Below are 14,932 nucleotides of genomic sequence, written 5' to 3'. Positions count from 1 at the left end.
GGGCACAGCACACAGCTTCTTCTCTTCTAATAACTCTTGCGAGACCCGCGGAGCGTTGCCATGGCAACGCTCAGAAGGCCGCGGGTATCGCAAGAGTTATTACAAAAGAAGAGAAGAAGCTGTGTGCTGGGAACCCTCTGCAGAAAAGAGAGCCGGGGTCCCGCGGCTGCACACATAGCGATATTCGCTATCTATGTGTGCAGAGAGGGAAAGTGGGGCCCGGGACTGCCAGGACCGCCAGGCCCGTGACAACAGTTCTGGTTGTCACCCCCTGATGGCGGCCCGGAGGACTATAAATCACCCACCACTTGTGTTGAAACTTGTCTTAATCTTTCACAGTTTAAAAGTCAAAGTTCAATTCACATAACTTTGCAAAAGCAATACATTCTGAGTCTCTTTAAAACGTGGCTACTTCTACATTCTCTATGTATAGTGCAGAGAGTGCAAACCAAAGCGTTGTTCTGCAGACATGTGTGACATGTGATCTGCCAAATGATGCCAAGTGAGAATAGGAGCACGTCCCATTAATGGCCTGGTGCAAACAGCATAACCAGGTAAGACACAAAAAGTGTCATCATAATGGAGCTTTACACTAATAAAAATAAGAAGAATTTTTTTTCGGTTACAAACAGAATAACCAAGGTGGTCACTCTGAATTAAAGACTGTATGAATGTCTTAATGTGCAGCTCCTAAATTTGCTTCCATAGCAAAAACTGTCATTTAACAAATAGTAAACTTCCATAATTTTCCACAAGGTGTCTCACAATACAACAGAATTGGAGAAACTCAACTGAGAACACTAAAATACTCTTTACCATTCAGTAACAAAATACAAGCACTAAATCCCAATAGAATGCAAAAAAAAATTGTGCTAACTCGCTTTGTAAAAAAAAAAAAAAAAAAAAAAAAATGGACTGGTATGTAGATAACACTAGCTAGATGAATGGACTGAACCATTGAACCTTGTGGGATTTGTATTAACTGTGTAATGCAATAAAGCTGTTTTATTTCACAAGACTGCTGAGTGTGCTGTGAATTTGACAGACTTAACTTACACAGTAAAGGTACTAAGTGTAGAAGGCATGATTACACTGATCAGGCTCTCTCTTGTCTCCCTGTCAGATGATTAAAAATGTTGCAAGATGACTACTTCTTCCAACTACACATGTGTGACTAGCACAGGCTTCCTAAAAACGTCCTGTAAAGAGTCAGCTCATGTTTACACTTCCTTTATTGCAAATTCTGTTTAGAATGTCTTATCTCCTGTTCTGTTAATAGCTTGCTAGACCCTACAGGAGCCGCCTGTATGTGGTTAAAGTTCAATTTACAGAGCAGGAGAAACAATTTTAAAGTTACATCTGATTGGAAATGAAACCATTTTGTTTTCATGCAGGCTGTGTCAGTCACAGCCAGGGGAGGTGTGGTATGGGCTGCATAAACAGAAACAAAAGTGATTTAACTCCTGAATGACAGAATTGAGCAGCGAGACTGCAGGGGCATGATCTATATACCATAACAGATTCATTAAGCTAGTTGTGGTGACAATTGTGTCCCTTTAATTTCTCTCAAAGAAAACAATGGCAAATTTGCCTGAAACATTCAAGGCCATGTACTTTTCACAAAAATCTGAGCAAAAGCATGAAAGAGGCACCATAGCCAGCTTTTTCTAATAGCGTTTTATAAAATGCACTTAAAACAAATCCACTGCTCTCACATAAATATTTCCCCAGAGAAGCTATGAAGTATTTAATTAACAAATAAATATTTATACATTTTTTTTTAATTAGACATTCCTCCACAAGCCTTTAATACCATGCAACTTAATAAAATGCCAAACATGTTTGTACAAGTAGGAAAATGAACTCGCTACAGTTCTCAAGGGATTAGACTGGACAGAACCTGACACGAAAGAGAAAACACTAAAAGTCATCTCTGGTACTAGAGGAACAACATATTCTGTTCAACCCTGACACTAACAGAAATGTGTTAAAGGGACACTCCAGGCACCCAGACCACTTCTGCCCATTGGAGTGGTCTGGGTGCCAACTCCCACTACCCTTAACCCTGCAGGTATAATTATTGCAGTTTTCATAAACTGCAATATTTACCTTGCAGGGTTAAGTCCTCCACTAGTGGCTGTCTACTACACAGCTACTAAGGGACACTTCCGTGTTCATAGAACACGAAAAGTGTGTTATAACGACGCTGGATGTCCTCACGCTATGTGAGGACCTCCAGCGTCGCCAAAAATCGCCATAGATAAGCATTAAAAGCATTATTCAATGCTTTCCTATGGGGAGGTCTAATGCAGGGGAGGAGCGTAGGCGGAGCCTGACCCAGCGCCGAGGGACATCAGCGCTGGATACAGGTAAGTTACTGAAGGGATTTTAACCCCTTCAGCAACTTGGGATGGGGGGCGGGAGGGAGAGGGGACCTGCAGTGCTGGCACTCGAGAGTCTCTTTAACAGACAAACTGAAGCATTATGAGAATAAACATGAATAAAGGGTATACACATACTTAATATTGTGTAGATCAAACAAATAACATTATTTTTAGCATAAATCGTTTTATTCATTGGACAGCAAATTTTAGTGAAATGAAAAATTAGAAGCAAAGAGAAAGAAAAATTCTTACAGTGTAACAATGTCAGACATAACATGCCAGCACGACATGTATATCTAGGTGGATAACACGTTCACTTAAGTGATTTTCCAATGTGATTTCTTTGTGCATGCCAACTCATTGTTTCGCAGTTTAGTGCAAGATACCCTAAGAGCATATTTGGAGAACATACTTTATGGGTGTTACATATAGGATTGAATTTGTAGTTAAATGTTTAAATAACTTTTCAAAGCCAATCTGCAGCAGAGGCACCAGATGTTAAATGTGTCAATGCTTTTGTTAATCTGGGGAGGGGGGGGGGGGCGCAGTGCTATAGTGCCTCTTTAAATTACTTGTACTGGAATATTTTCCTAATTACGTGGTTTTGATATGTTTTATTTTAAGTGACATCCATTATATCATTGAATACACTTTTTTTTGTTTGTTTGTTTTTTTGTTTGTTTTGACAACACACTTCTGCATTTATTAAAGCCCCTAACATTTGAACTTTGTATTCCTACTTCTTTTGCTGGATTTCTACGACATGCTTGAATTAAAAAGGTTGTGGTTAATTATTTTCCATTATACAAACATTATATAAGGGGAAAGGGACATTTGACATAATGAAAGAAAATGGCAGTGAGTACAGCTGTAACTTGAAAAAATATATTTATTTTTCACACTGATTCTCATTATGTCAGCTTTGTTTTATTGGCAGTTCACTTACATCACTCCTTTCCGTCTTCTCTCGATCGTATGCCATTCTCTTTAAAAGCTTTTTCATAGCTTTTTCCTTTGTTAGCTTCTTCTGGTTGATAATGTTTTGCTGTCGTACTTGGCCAACAATAAACTTTGGAATCTGTTGATGCAAAACAGACATCAGTGACCCAAGCAAAACCGCAATATGTAGTCAAAGAAATTGCAATTTCTAAAATTATTTAGTCAAAAATCTTTAATTTAAAATTACGGGTTACAGAAGTTGAAATAAGTAATTTTCATTCTTCAAGAACCCCAGTATCTGAGCAAGCACAGGTAATAATAATGGCAGTGGTACAGATGTAGAATACTTAAGATATTTCAGTTCTCCATTGTATGTTGGAGAGTGATTATGTCAGCCAATCAGAAATCATCAAGTATTAAAGTCCCTAAACAAAAAAAAAAAACACTGATGATCCTACTATATATATATATATATATATACTTAGAACACCAATTCTGAATATAATTACAGAAGTAACAGGTTTCTCACAATTTTCACTGCAAATACAACAGTATTTAAAAAAAAAAATAGATTATATTCCTCCTTGGGAGTGGCAGAGCACTGCCACAACTCCAAATAAGTGTTTCTCTGGTGGTCTAGTGGCTGCTGTAAAAGCTGTGAGCAGTACTCTTCCCTGCAATAAACAAGTTTGATAGAAAATGTGTGTTGAGATATTTCTGTTTATCATTGAAGCTCTCCTGTTAGCAGGAACTGAGAGATGTGTTCATGGGGAAGGCAGGCACACACCTCCTCCTCTGTTGGTTAGAAGAATGCTTATTGGGGGGGCGTGTCCAACTTCCGGCACGGACGGTCGCATGGAGTAGGAGCTCCGTATCAGCCTGGGCCAAAAAAGCAACTAACCGATACTTCACCAACCCCCTCAAACCCAAAATCAAGTGGGAACAATAGGAGGAATATCATGTCACCCTCCAAGCAAACAAAACGGACTCGGTCCGGACACACAAAAAAGACCGCCAGAAGCAGGCCCAAGATGGCGCCGCAAGCAGAGCCCAGTCTCCTGAGACTGACAACAACCTCGAGGCGCCACTGCAGAAAGCAGTTGATGATGATCCCATAACCAAGGATTACCTGAGACTCATGCTTATGGACCTGAGGGCTACCATTAAGGACAACTTCACAACCGCCATATCTGGCATCCACCAGGAATTAGAGGAACTAGGAGACCGCACAGACCAGGTCGAAAGAAAAACTGACGATCTATGCTCAGCTCACAACACACTAGCGGGCAAAATGCAGAAGCTAGAAGAGGACAACACTAAGCTATGGCAGAAGATGGCAGACATGGAAGATCGTTCCCGCCGGAACAATGTACGATTCCGAGGGGTTCCAGAGTCCATTACACCAGAGCAGATCCCTGCCTACATTAAAAATCTATGCTCCACTCTAGTGCAAGACTTACAAGGCACTACTTGGGAACTTGATAGAGCCCACCGCATCCCGAAACCGCCCAGATTTGCTGCAGAAGTGCCACGAGATATTATAGCTCGCTTCCACTACTTTCGAGCTAAAGAGGCACTACTAAAAGCGGCCCGATCAAAACCGGCGTTACCGGAACCGTTCACCCACATCTCGATATTCGACGACTTATAGGCACTAACGATGGCGCGGAGAAAGGAATTCTCCACTATTACTAAAACTTTACGCAACCACGACCAGGCTTACAGATGGGGCTTCCCCACCAAACTCATGGTGTGGAGAAACAACAAGCTCCATATCATAGAAGACCCAATAGGACGTCTGGCCACGCTCACGAAATGGGGCCTCTGGAATGCACAGGGTCATGCCTCCACCCCTGCGGCTACAACACCCTCACCGTCGACGATCCGCCCGGACTGGCAGATGGTGGGTCCTACACCCCGCTAGAGGAGACATGAAGACAGCGGCCTTCTGATTTCGTTGCCACCAGCAATCTCACAACTCTGCAAGTTACCTACTTAACTGACTGTATACAACCGGATCATCATACGGACTCACACGAACTGTTCCTGTGGTTCTATGCTCCCTCTCCATTCCTGCTCTGCTGAGGTGGAAACAACAGACAACTACATACGACTGGAGTGGTATTTATATAAAAGTATTAATATAGTAGATTAAGCATCAAACATAGAAAAAAAAAAAAAAAACGCACCTTTTATTTTTTAAAGTTATATATGTTTGGGCCCACTGTTCGCAACTACCATATGACTGTCATACTCTTTCTGTTAAATGATGTTGTGGTTAAACTGTCATTGCGAAACTACATTAAGGGCCTTAAACATATGTGCCCCTACCTAAATGTTTAGATTCCGCTGAAAGGGAGATGTGTCTCTAATGCACACTGCTGTTTGCTAACGGTCGATAGCTGTGGCATCACTAAGATGCTGGAGACCAATCAATTATGCTTGCCATAGTTCATCAAACTAGCATATTTTAGCTTAAGTTAATACATTATGCTCCCAAACATCTCATGACCCCCTCCTGACACAGCAGAACGCAGGTAGACCAAAACTATTTACGAAAAAAAAAAAAAAATAAACTCACATTTATTAGGTTTAGAGTTAAGATTTTGTACTCGTAACACTCCAATGTTCATATTTACCTCATGACTGTATTACCCTAAGCGTTAAGCAATACCGCGAGTGGAATGTTCACAAAGCATACAAAGTAATAATAAGTGTCATTGCAGTGTTTAAATCTACCTATCTGTTTAAACTTAAATCCACTTACCTACCTAGACTACGCTGCACCAATGTCCTATCCCTCGCTCACAATGCCAACGACGATACGGTACAGCCTAACATCATCTGCTCTAGATGTCTGTAAACTTCTACTTATGTTCGTCATGTTCATTCAACTACCACTCCAGCTCAGGTTGCTACACATAGTTGTAAATATCACATATCCCCCCCCGAATGGATAGAGTGCGGGAGGAAGAATAAGAATAAAAAAATAAAAGAAAATAAATAAATAAATAAATAAATAAAAAAAAAAAAAAAAAAAACTAATTAATATTAACTAAAAAAAAAAAAATATATAAATGAAAACAAAATTAATACAAGAACATAGAAACTACTATTTAATAACACCTAAGTAACAAACTACATACGATAAACTACCAAAACTTCCAGGGTCCCTTGTGTGACACTTTTTCGATAACCAGTCCACGGCCCACAATGTGAAAAATGCGGAGTGTTAGAAGGCTGCTGTCCGCAAGTTCGCTCCCCCCAGTTAGAAACTATCGATACGCGGACAATCAATAACCATATGGCCCAGGTGCGGATCCGCTCCGCACGACCCCCAGACGGGATCTTCAATGGACGAGGAGTGGGAAGTCTCCCCATTGTATCCCTTGCTACTCTCTCGGGCTCGAGAGAAATTGTATATACTTATTTTCATTCTTTTCTGTTCTCCCCTTGTTCGTCCCCCACTCCCAACCCCTATCCCGATAGCAGCGTCCTCCTGTACACCTAAAGGGCCCTGCCGGGCACCACACCACCTTCAACTGTCCAATGTCTGGTTAAACCTCCGGAAGTCCGCATTCATGTGGGGCGACAGATCTACCTCTAATAAGCATCCCAACCCAAAAACACGCCACTAATGGCATGCCAGTTTAAATGCTTATCTCTGAATGTAAATGGCCTCAACAGTCCATACAAAAGAAATGCAGTAATCAAAGATTTACATCAATCCAAGGCGGCGATAGTTTGCCTCCAAGAAACACATATGTGCATAAAAAAGCCTCCTACCTTCCTACCCTCCAAATATCCCCAAGTATACCATGCTCTTTCGCCTAACAAAACCAAAGGCGTAGCCATACTGTTCCACACTGACTGGGTTTTCCAACTAAATACCATCCACGCAGATGCACAAGGAAGGCTCCTCATCGTGGTAGGCACACTGAACGGTATGCAACTCACGATTGCTTCCATCTACGCACCTAACAACTCCCCAACCTCTTTTATAAAGAAATCACTAAACAAGATAAACAAATTGCGGGTGGGCCACACTATCATCTGTGGGGACTTCAACTGCACACTAGATCCAGACCTAGACATCAAAAGGCTAGGAGATAAACGCCCACTTCAACAGGCTGTTACTATGAGCTACAACCTTAGCACGCTATTACACGAGAATGACATATACGACACTTGGCGCACCCTATACCCAGAGGAGAAAAACTACACCTATTTCTCACAGGTACACTATACATACTCCCGTATAGATATGTGTTGGGTAGACAAGAGATCCCTCGCGAATCTTGCGACAGTACACATAGGGGAGAGAACTTGGTCCGATCACGCGCCAATAACTGTCACGTTTAGGGCCATGTACCCGGCACGAGGGCGGGGTACATGGCGCCTGAACGAATCTCTCATAGCCGATGGCGATACCGCCGCAAATCTTCGTACATGCATCAAAATGTTTCACGAAAACCACGTGAATGACCCCTCGCGTATCGATACTAAATGGCTGGCCCTCAAAGCTGTAGTACGTGGTCTCCTAATCCAAGCGGGTTCGATAAAAAAGCTAAAGATATTCACCGACCGTGAAACACTACTCACACGTCTCAAAACACTAGACAAAGACAACAAACTCAGGCCAACAAAACTACTCTCTCGACAAATTGAAAAGACAAGAGGCGAGTTACACGCGCTGTCGTTACTGACCCTAGAACGACACTTACGAAAACTGAAACTCTCCCACTATATGCAAGGAAACAAAGCAGGCAAAATGCTTGCAAGACGTCTAAAATCCCAATATATCCAATCCAAACTCCCGTATATAACATCAGCTACTGGTGCAAAATTATTTAACCCACAAAACATAGTAGATGAACTAGCATCCTTCTATAATAAATTGTACAATCTCACATTGGACGACAACCTCCACCAGCCACAAGAGTTAGAAATAGAGACCTACTTACAAGAGGCCAACCTCCCACAACTGACTGCATACCACAGATCCAAATTGACGGCCACTTTCACTGAAGATGAGGTGCGAACCGCGATTCGCAAGCTTCCCAAACATAAAGCCCCTGGCCCGGACGGCTTCCCCAATTGTTTTTACACAACATTCGAACCCCTTCTGACACCGTACCTTACAAATCTTTTCAATTTTTTTCGGGGGTCAGGGTCCATACCGGAGGAGATGCTGCTAGCTCATATAGTTACGCTCCCTAAACCTGGAAAACCCCCTACCGAATGTGCCAACCTAAGACCGATCTCGCTCCTCAATGCGGACTTAAAATTATACGCCAAACTGTTGGCTATGCGCCTGCAACCCATCTTACCAGATTTAGTCTCCCCTGAACAAGCAGGGTTTGTCCCGAACAGGCAACCAGGGGACAACACACGCCACTTCTTAAATTTAATTTCCTGGGCCCAATCCACCAATCAAAAGGGCATACTTTTAGCGTTGGATGCAGAAAAAGCGTTCGATCGCTTAAATTGGAAATATATGCAGGCGGTACTGCTGCACATGGGCATTCCCAAGGAATTCCTGAACTGTATTATGGTTCTATACTCCACTCCTGCAGCTAAAATATTTAATTCTGGCTTCCTGTCTCGCTCCTTCCATATTACCAATGGGTCAGACAAGGATGCCCTCTATCCCCCTTAATTTTTATTTTGTGTATGGAACCCCTGATTAGACACATAAAAAATACATTTGCAGTCAGAGGACTAGACACGCCGATAGGGGTCCAAAAGATAGCCCTTTTTGCGGACGATGTCCTCCTATTTTTAACACACCCGGAAACCACGTTACCAACCTTGCTGACATTACTAAACAGATACGGAAAGTTGTCTTATTATAAGAACAACGCTAAAAAGACACAGGCGCTAGCAATGGGGATTCCATCCTCCACCCTCAATCAATTGAAATCGATCTATCATTTCGATTGGCGAACAACCTCCATTTCATACCTGGGCATTAAACTGCCAGCCTCACACTCAGCGATAATCAGAGAAAACCACCTACCGCTTGTCAATAGATTAGAGCAACAGCTTAAACAGTGGGAGGATAAAGAGATCTCATGGTTGGGGCGCATTCACACCATAAAAATGATGATATTACCACACATACTATACCTCTTTCGCACCCTTCCTATCACAATCCCCAACCCTATCTTACAGAAATTCCAAGCCATAATAAACGCACACATCTGGAAACGAAAACCGCCGAGGATAGCACAAAAGTCGATGTGGCGTCCATACACAAAGGGCGGATTGGGCATACCCAACATAAAATTATATTATAAAGCATCCATACTGGCGCAGGGCATTGCAGTTCTTGAGCGAGCATCTCCTCCGGTGTGGCTGGCGCTGGAAAATGCGTGCATGCCTAATAGCACGGTCCCGCTCACTCTTTGGACGGGAGCCCGGCTCCCCAGGCCGAAGCCCCCTCTACCAACCACAGAGACGCTGCTCCGCACTTGGAAACAGACTACCCCACTATTCCTACAACAAAATGACTTGCTCCTGGCGGCACCGCTGCGGGCTTTATCGGCACGAACGACTAACCTCCAATTGGAATCGTGGCTACGACAGGGAATTAAATCTGTGCGCTCACTATTGTCCCCCCAAGGTATTAAACCATTCCCTGAATTAGCTAAGGAATATCACCTACCGCCACGAGAACTGTTCCCCTACCTGCGAGTTAGGAATATAGCGCAGGAGTGCGGACTGCGGCTTGAGGAGCCCGCACAGCTGTCGCCGTTCATCCAAAAATGCATGGGAAAATTGCCAAAAACTAGAGCTCTGTCTCTATGTTACAACACACTGCTTTTCCAGGACGCGCAATTCAAGCCACCTTATATGACTAAATGGGAACTAGATATGGGTAAATGTTTTTCGATAGAAATATGGAACCGTGCCCAAAAGAAAACAAAGCAGGCTACTCATAGCCTTACACACTGGGAATCTTACTGCAAATTAATTATGCGTTGGTACTTGGTTCCCACCAAGCTAGCCCATATCTACCCTGGGACAAACAATGTATGTTGGAGATGTCAAACTCAGGAAGGCACCCTCTACCACATATTCTGGACATGCCCACAAATCACCACAATGTGGAGCGACATAGCGTCGCTTCTAAACAATAATCTAGGGATCAAGATACAAACGAGCCCTGAGTGCTTTTTGCTCCACATCTTCACAGACACCCCCCCTGAAGATGAACTATTTCTAGCAATCCATTGCCTGATAGCAGCCAAAACAGCAATAGCCCATAAATGGAAGTCCACACAGGCGCCCACTTTACCAGAGATTCTGAGTAGACTAGAATCAACTTACGCATATGAATGCATGGCAAGCCGACAGATAAACAAACCAAACATGCAACACACTGGCAAAGATGGGTGGAATACAGACATGGAGAAACACAAAACTGAGAAAAAACTGAGGAAAAAAAAAAATAATAATTGAAAAAAAAAAAAAAAAAAAAAAAATGAAATAACTAAATAAATAAAAGTACAATAGTATTTAACACCCTCATACAATATCCATCAACATTTAACAACATTAATAAGACCTAGGACCGCTAAGGCTATCAAGGATATTAACGACCCCATAGATGTCACAGAGGTTACAAGCGTGAAAGATGCTGCTACCCCCATCCTCACCCCCTCTGCCTCCTCCCCCCTAACACCTAGTTAGGACTGAATGCGTCACAGTTAATGCATGCAAAGTTATGTGGACGTTAACAAATAAAATGTTATATGTTTTGATTCATATATGTTAAAAGGACAAATGTAACAAAAAATGTAATTGTGTGAGATGTTTGAATTTACCTCTATACAAAAATCGATATGATATATACCGTTGTCCCCCCCTCCCTTCCCCTTTTCTTTTCTGTACCCCCTCCGCCATCGCGGATGTTATGTGTTTTTTATGTATAAAAGCTGACAAATAAAATACATTGAAAAAAAAAAAGAAGAATGCTTATTGTTCGTGGTGTGTATAGAGCGAGTACTGTGAGTGGACTTCGTGTGATGGCTAATTAGGCATCCTCCTTACTAATCTAAATCCCATTATTAATAGATTGATTTCATATAACTGCAAAATAGCATTTTCTCTCTAAATCAACTTACAGTCCAAAGAAGCTTTTGGTATTTGATCATGAAAAGCATTACAGAAGCAGTCTGGGCAGCGCTGGCCACCGCACCTTGATCCACAGTTTTTAACTGATAGTTATGCACGGAGAACAGATTTGGAGCCATTATCATTGCTACATTTTTTAAGGTCATTTTGTTGTGTTCTCTGTGATCCACAACCCTTTGCAGAAATTCAAGGAGAGCCTGAAATAAAAATATAGAAAAAGTCAGTTTGATATATTTTGCAACAAAATGACATTATGTTTGTACAGCATTTACAGAGCTTCAAACAACAAATATATAACCCTATCTTTAACACAAAGTAACCCAAGTTATGCCATGCAGCATCTCCTTGAGTGTTGCATACTCATACAAATCTGCATTTGGATTAGGAAAACTAGTTTTCTTCAAACTATGAACTCATTGAGCCAGCACTCATATTTGAGCATGTAAGTACATATACCGAGGATAGAAGACTGACCTTTAATGTGTCCCTGTGTATATCAGGAAGCAAAATGACGAGGAGATTTAGAGCCTGCAGTCTGTGTTTTTTGGTTGGAAGAACTGAATGTAAAAAATTAAATAAAATTAATGATGAAAGAATCAAAATAATAATGAGTAAAAGAACACAAAGTATGCTCATAACTAGAAAGTTCATGTATCAAGTACCACATGTTCAGCAGGAAATGGGGTATGCAGCTTGAAATCAGGTGTGGCGGAGGTGTCATGAATTTAAACAAAGCTACATAAGAACCAGCAAGTGACACCCAAGGACTTCATTGATAATTAAGAGTGACCTTTTGTCTTCTTGAATTACTGACAAACAGATGCCATTCTTCGCAAAGTCAGAATTAATAAACAAATTTAAAACCTTTACTAACAAAATCATGTATATAGATCGAAAAGGTATGTTTTACTAAACCGAATAGTACATACAGGATTGGCACATTAGCAAATGCAAGTTGATTTAGTTATTGAGTTCCTTTACAAAATGTGTCCTCAGTTATCCGGGCAGCTGGCAGCAGAGTGTCTGCCCAAGTTTTAAACAGAGACACTAAAGGGTAGATTTAGGAGGCTTATTTCTGTGTCTAATCTGTTCATATTTATTGAATTGTGCTAAATTGGTCTAAAAATTTTCATTGTTTTCTCTGCCTAAATTCCTCCTTTTTGCATATTTTTCAATTTCAGACAGGACCGCTAAATTTAGAGTATGGATAAAAAAAAAAAAAAAAAAAATTATATATATATATATATATATTTTTTTTTTTTTTTTAAACAAAACTTTTCTGTCAGTAAAAAAAAAAAATAATGACAGAAAGATTGACACATATTTGCTTTAATTGAAAAAAAAAAAAAGGAAGCAGCAGATGAAAAATGGAAGGGGTTAAAAAAACATAATAAATAAATTGTCCCAGGCAGCATATCACCCCATCCCCCACAAAAAACATTGAGATCCAACATTTTCATAAACCTCCCCTCTATGCTCCTGCATGCATTGCTCCCACAGAGATGCAATGCACACAAGCAGCACTGGGAGTAGAATTGTCAACATCTTTTTGGGAAGTGGACTTGGAGTCTGTGTTCATTTTAATTAAGAATGTGGAGGGCAATGTGACCCCATATGAGACATTATTTATGGAGATAAGGGACCATTTTTATCGGGCAGTCAAAGGAGATAATGGGACTACTGGTACGGTAGTATAAATAAAGCAATTTGGCACATTATGGGTAATTCATATTGCCGGGTTGCATGTTATCATAACTGATGAGAGTTATTCACGTTTTTTTGGGGGGAAGGAGGAAAAATGAAAAATTCTTGGATGTTGCTAGATGGTAGACAAACGTGTATTGCAAATGTCCATATAATTTCTGAAAGAGAAGCTTTTTATTATTTTAATTTGTGTTAGATGTAGAATACAAAAATTCGTATTTAAAAAAAGAAAAAGAAATTGAAAAGAGAAGAAGTCCTACAAACTTCTGAAAATCATTAACAAAATACTAAATAATTTAGAATATCTTTATAAACCAATTTAACACAGAAGTGGCCTTGTAACTAAATCAAACCATGTCATGTGGCTCTCACAATCTTTAAGCTTAAATTCATTTTTAACATTTAATTGCTTACATTGTACTGAATGGAAAGCTTTCATATATTCTACTGTGAGCAATGGCAGAGGTAGCTCTCGAATTAAATATTTCAGGAGACTGGCTGCATCGTTTTGTTTCACTGTGTCCCAATTGAACGTGCCTTCATAAAACTTAGCTTCAAGTTCTTGGCACAGAACCTGCAAATGAGAGGCATGGGCCATTATTAACACACTTAAAATGATTCAGTAATACATATAGTTAAACATTCGCTTGAAAATGAAACTGGCATCCACCAGTGTCCATACCTGGGAAATTTTACCAGTCAATTGCTTAGCATAGTCTTAGAGGATTTTTAGATACTGCTGCTGCTATAGCCCACGATTAGAAACAAGGAATGTCTTGTTTTATTACAGATCCCCGTATTTAGTAGATGTGTTCCTACGTACAATGGCATGTCTACTAAACAGTGACTATACAAGGGTGCAGCCCAGTCACTGAAGAGGGAAATAAAAAATGTGAATATGTAAAACTTAGTCTTCCTTGCACAAGAATTACCATAAAATCTATATCACTTATGATACTCTTTAAGAGTGTCACCTTTATTTGATTACGTTTTTGACAATTTCATTCCATGTCATTTATATATTACAAAGGTTTGGGGTTTTCCTTCTTGTAGTTAAAGGAACACTCCGCTGATTAACACTTAAGTTATGCATTTAATGCAAAAGTAAAAAGTTTCATCACAGAAAAAAAAAACATGTTCAAGGCCTCATGTATTAAATTGTTATATCTACACATAGAGGTGCTGAATTACATCAATGTATGCAATCAGAGAGCATATCAGCAAAAATGAGGTTCGAAATCAGACAATCCACACTACTCTATAACTTTGTTCCAATAAAGGTGTCTCGCTGAGTCAGTGCCTGGACTTTTCTTTCCTTGGCTTTCTTTAGCTCAATTGATTGAGTGCAGTTCCATCAAAACTGGTTGGTATATATTGGTTTATAAATCCACTGGCATTATTATGTAACTCCAGGTGAGACAAACCACAAACAATGTTCATTTTAGAGATATAAAAAAAAAAATTAAACAAACACTACCACTATACTAATACAGCATTAAATGCCTCATGGTGAGTAGAACACTGAAATAAGCTTAAAGAAAAAAAAAATCTACTCATAATGTTACATATTAGAAATTACATAAAACTAATAAACTAATTCTTTAAGGAATGTGAGAATGGATTGCATCTCCCTTAGACGTTTTAGCAGACAATTTAAAGTTGCATAAATGTTTGTAAAGTTTACCTGTCATAGTAAAAAACAACTTATTTTAAAAGTAAAGACTAGAATATTTAAAACGTCTATTGACAGCACCAAAATCATAAGA

The 14,932-nt window shown here is 40.2% G+C and overlaps 1 protein-coding gene across 2 annotated transcripts in view; it reads right to left on the bottom strand.

Moving 5' to 3' along the window:
* The window catches only part of ARHGAP18 (Rho GTPase activating protein 18), a 150,665-nt gene that overhangs the window by 10,624 nt on the left and 125,109 nt on the right, over positions 1–14,932 (bottom strand). For both annotated transcript variants that reach the window (XM_063443143.1, XM_063443142.1), the window contains exons 9-12: positions 13,581–13,740; positions 11,937–12,019; positions 11,453–11,659; positions 3,331–3,462 (exon numbers count right to left, since the gene is read on the bottom strand). In XM_063443143.1, coding sequence (XP_063299213.1) covers positions 3,331–3,462; positions 11,453–11,659; positions 11,937–12,019; positions 13,581–13,740 — 582 coding nt within the window. The remainder of the gene's footprint in view (positions 1–3,330; positions 3,463–11,452; positions 11,660–11,936; positions 12,020–13,580; positions 13,741–14,932) is intronic.

Source organism: Pelobates fuscus, chromosome 2 (genome assembly GCF_036172605.1).
Source record: "Pelobates fuscus isolate aPelFus1 chromosome 2, aPelFus1.pri, whole genome shotgun sequence".
Lineage (NCBI taxonomy): Eukaryota > Metazoa > Chordata > Amphibia > Anura > Pelobatidae > Pelobates > Pelobates fuscus.
Note: the sequence above shows the minus strand (reverse complement) of the source record. Positions and strands in the feature narration are given on the sequence as shown.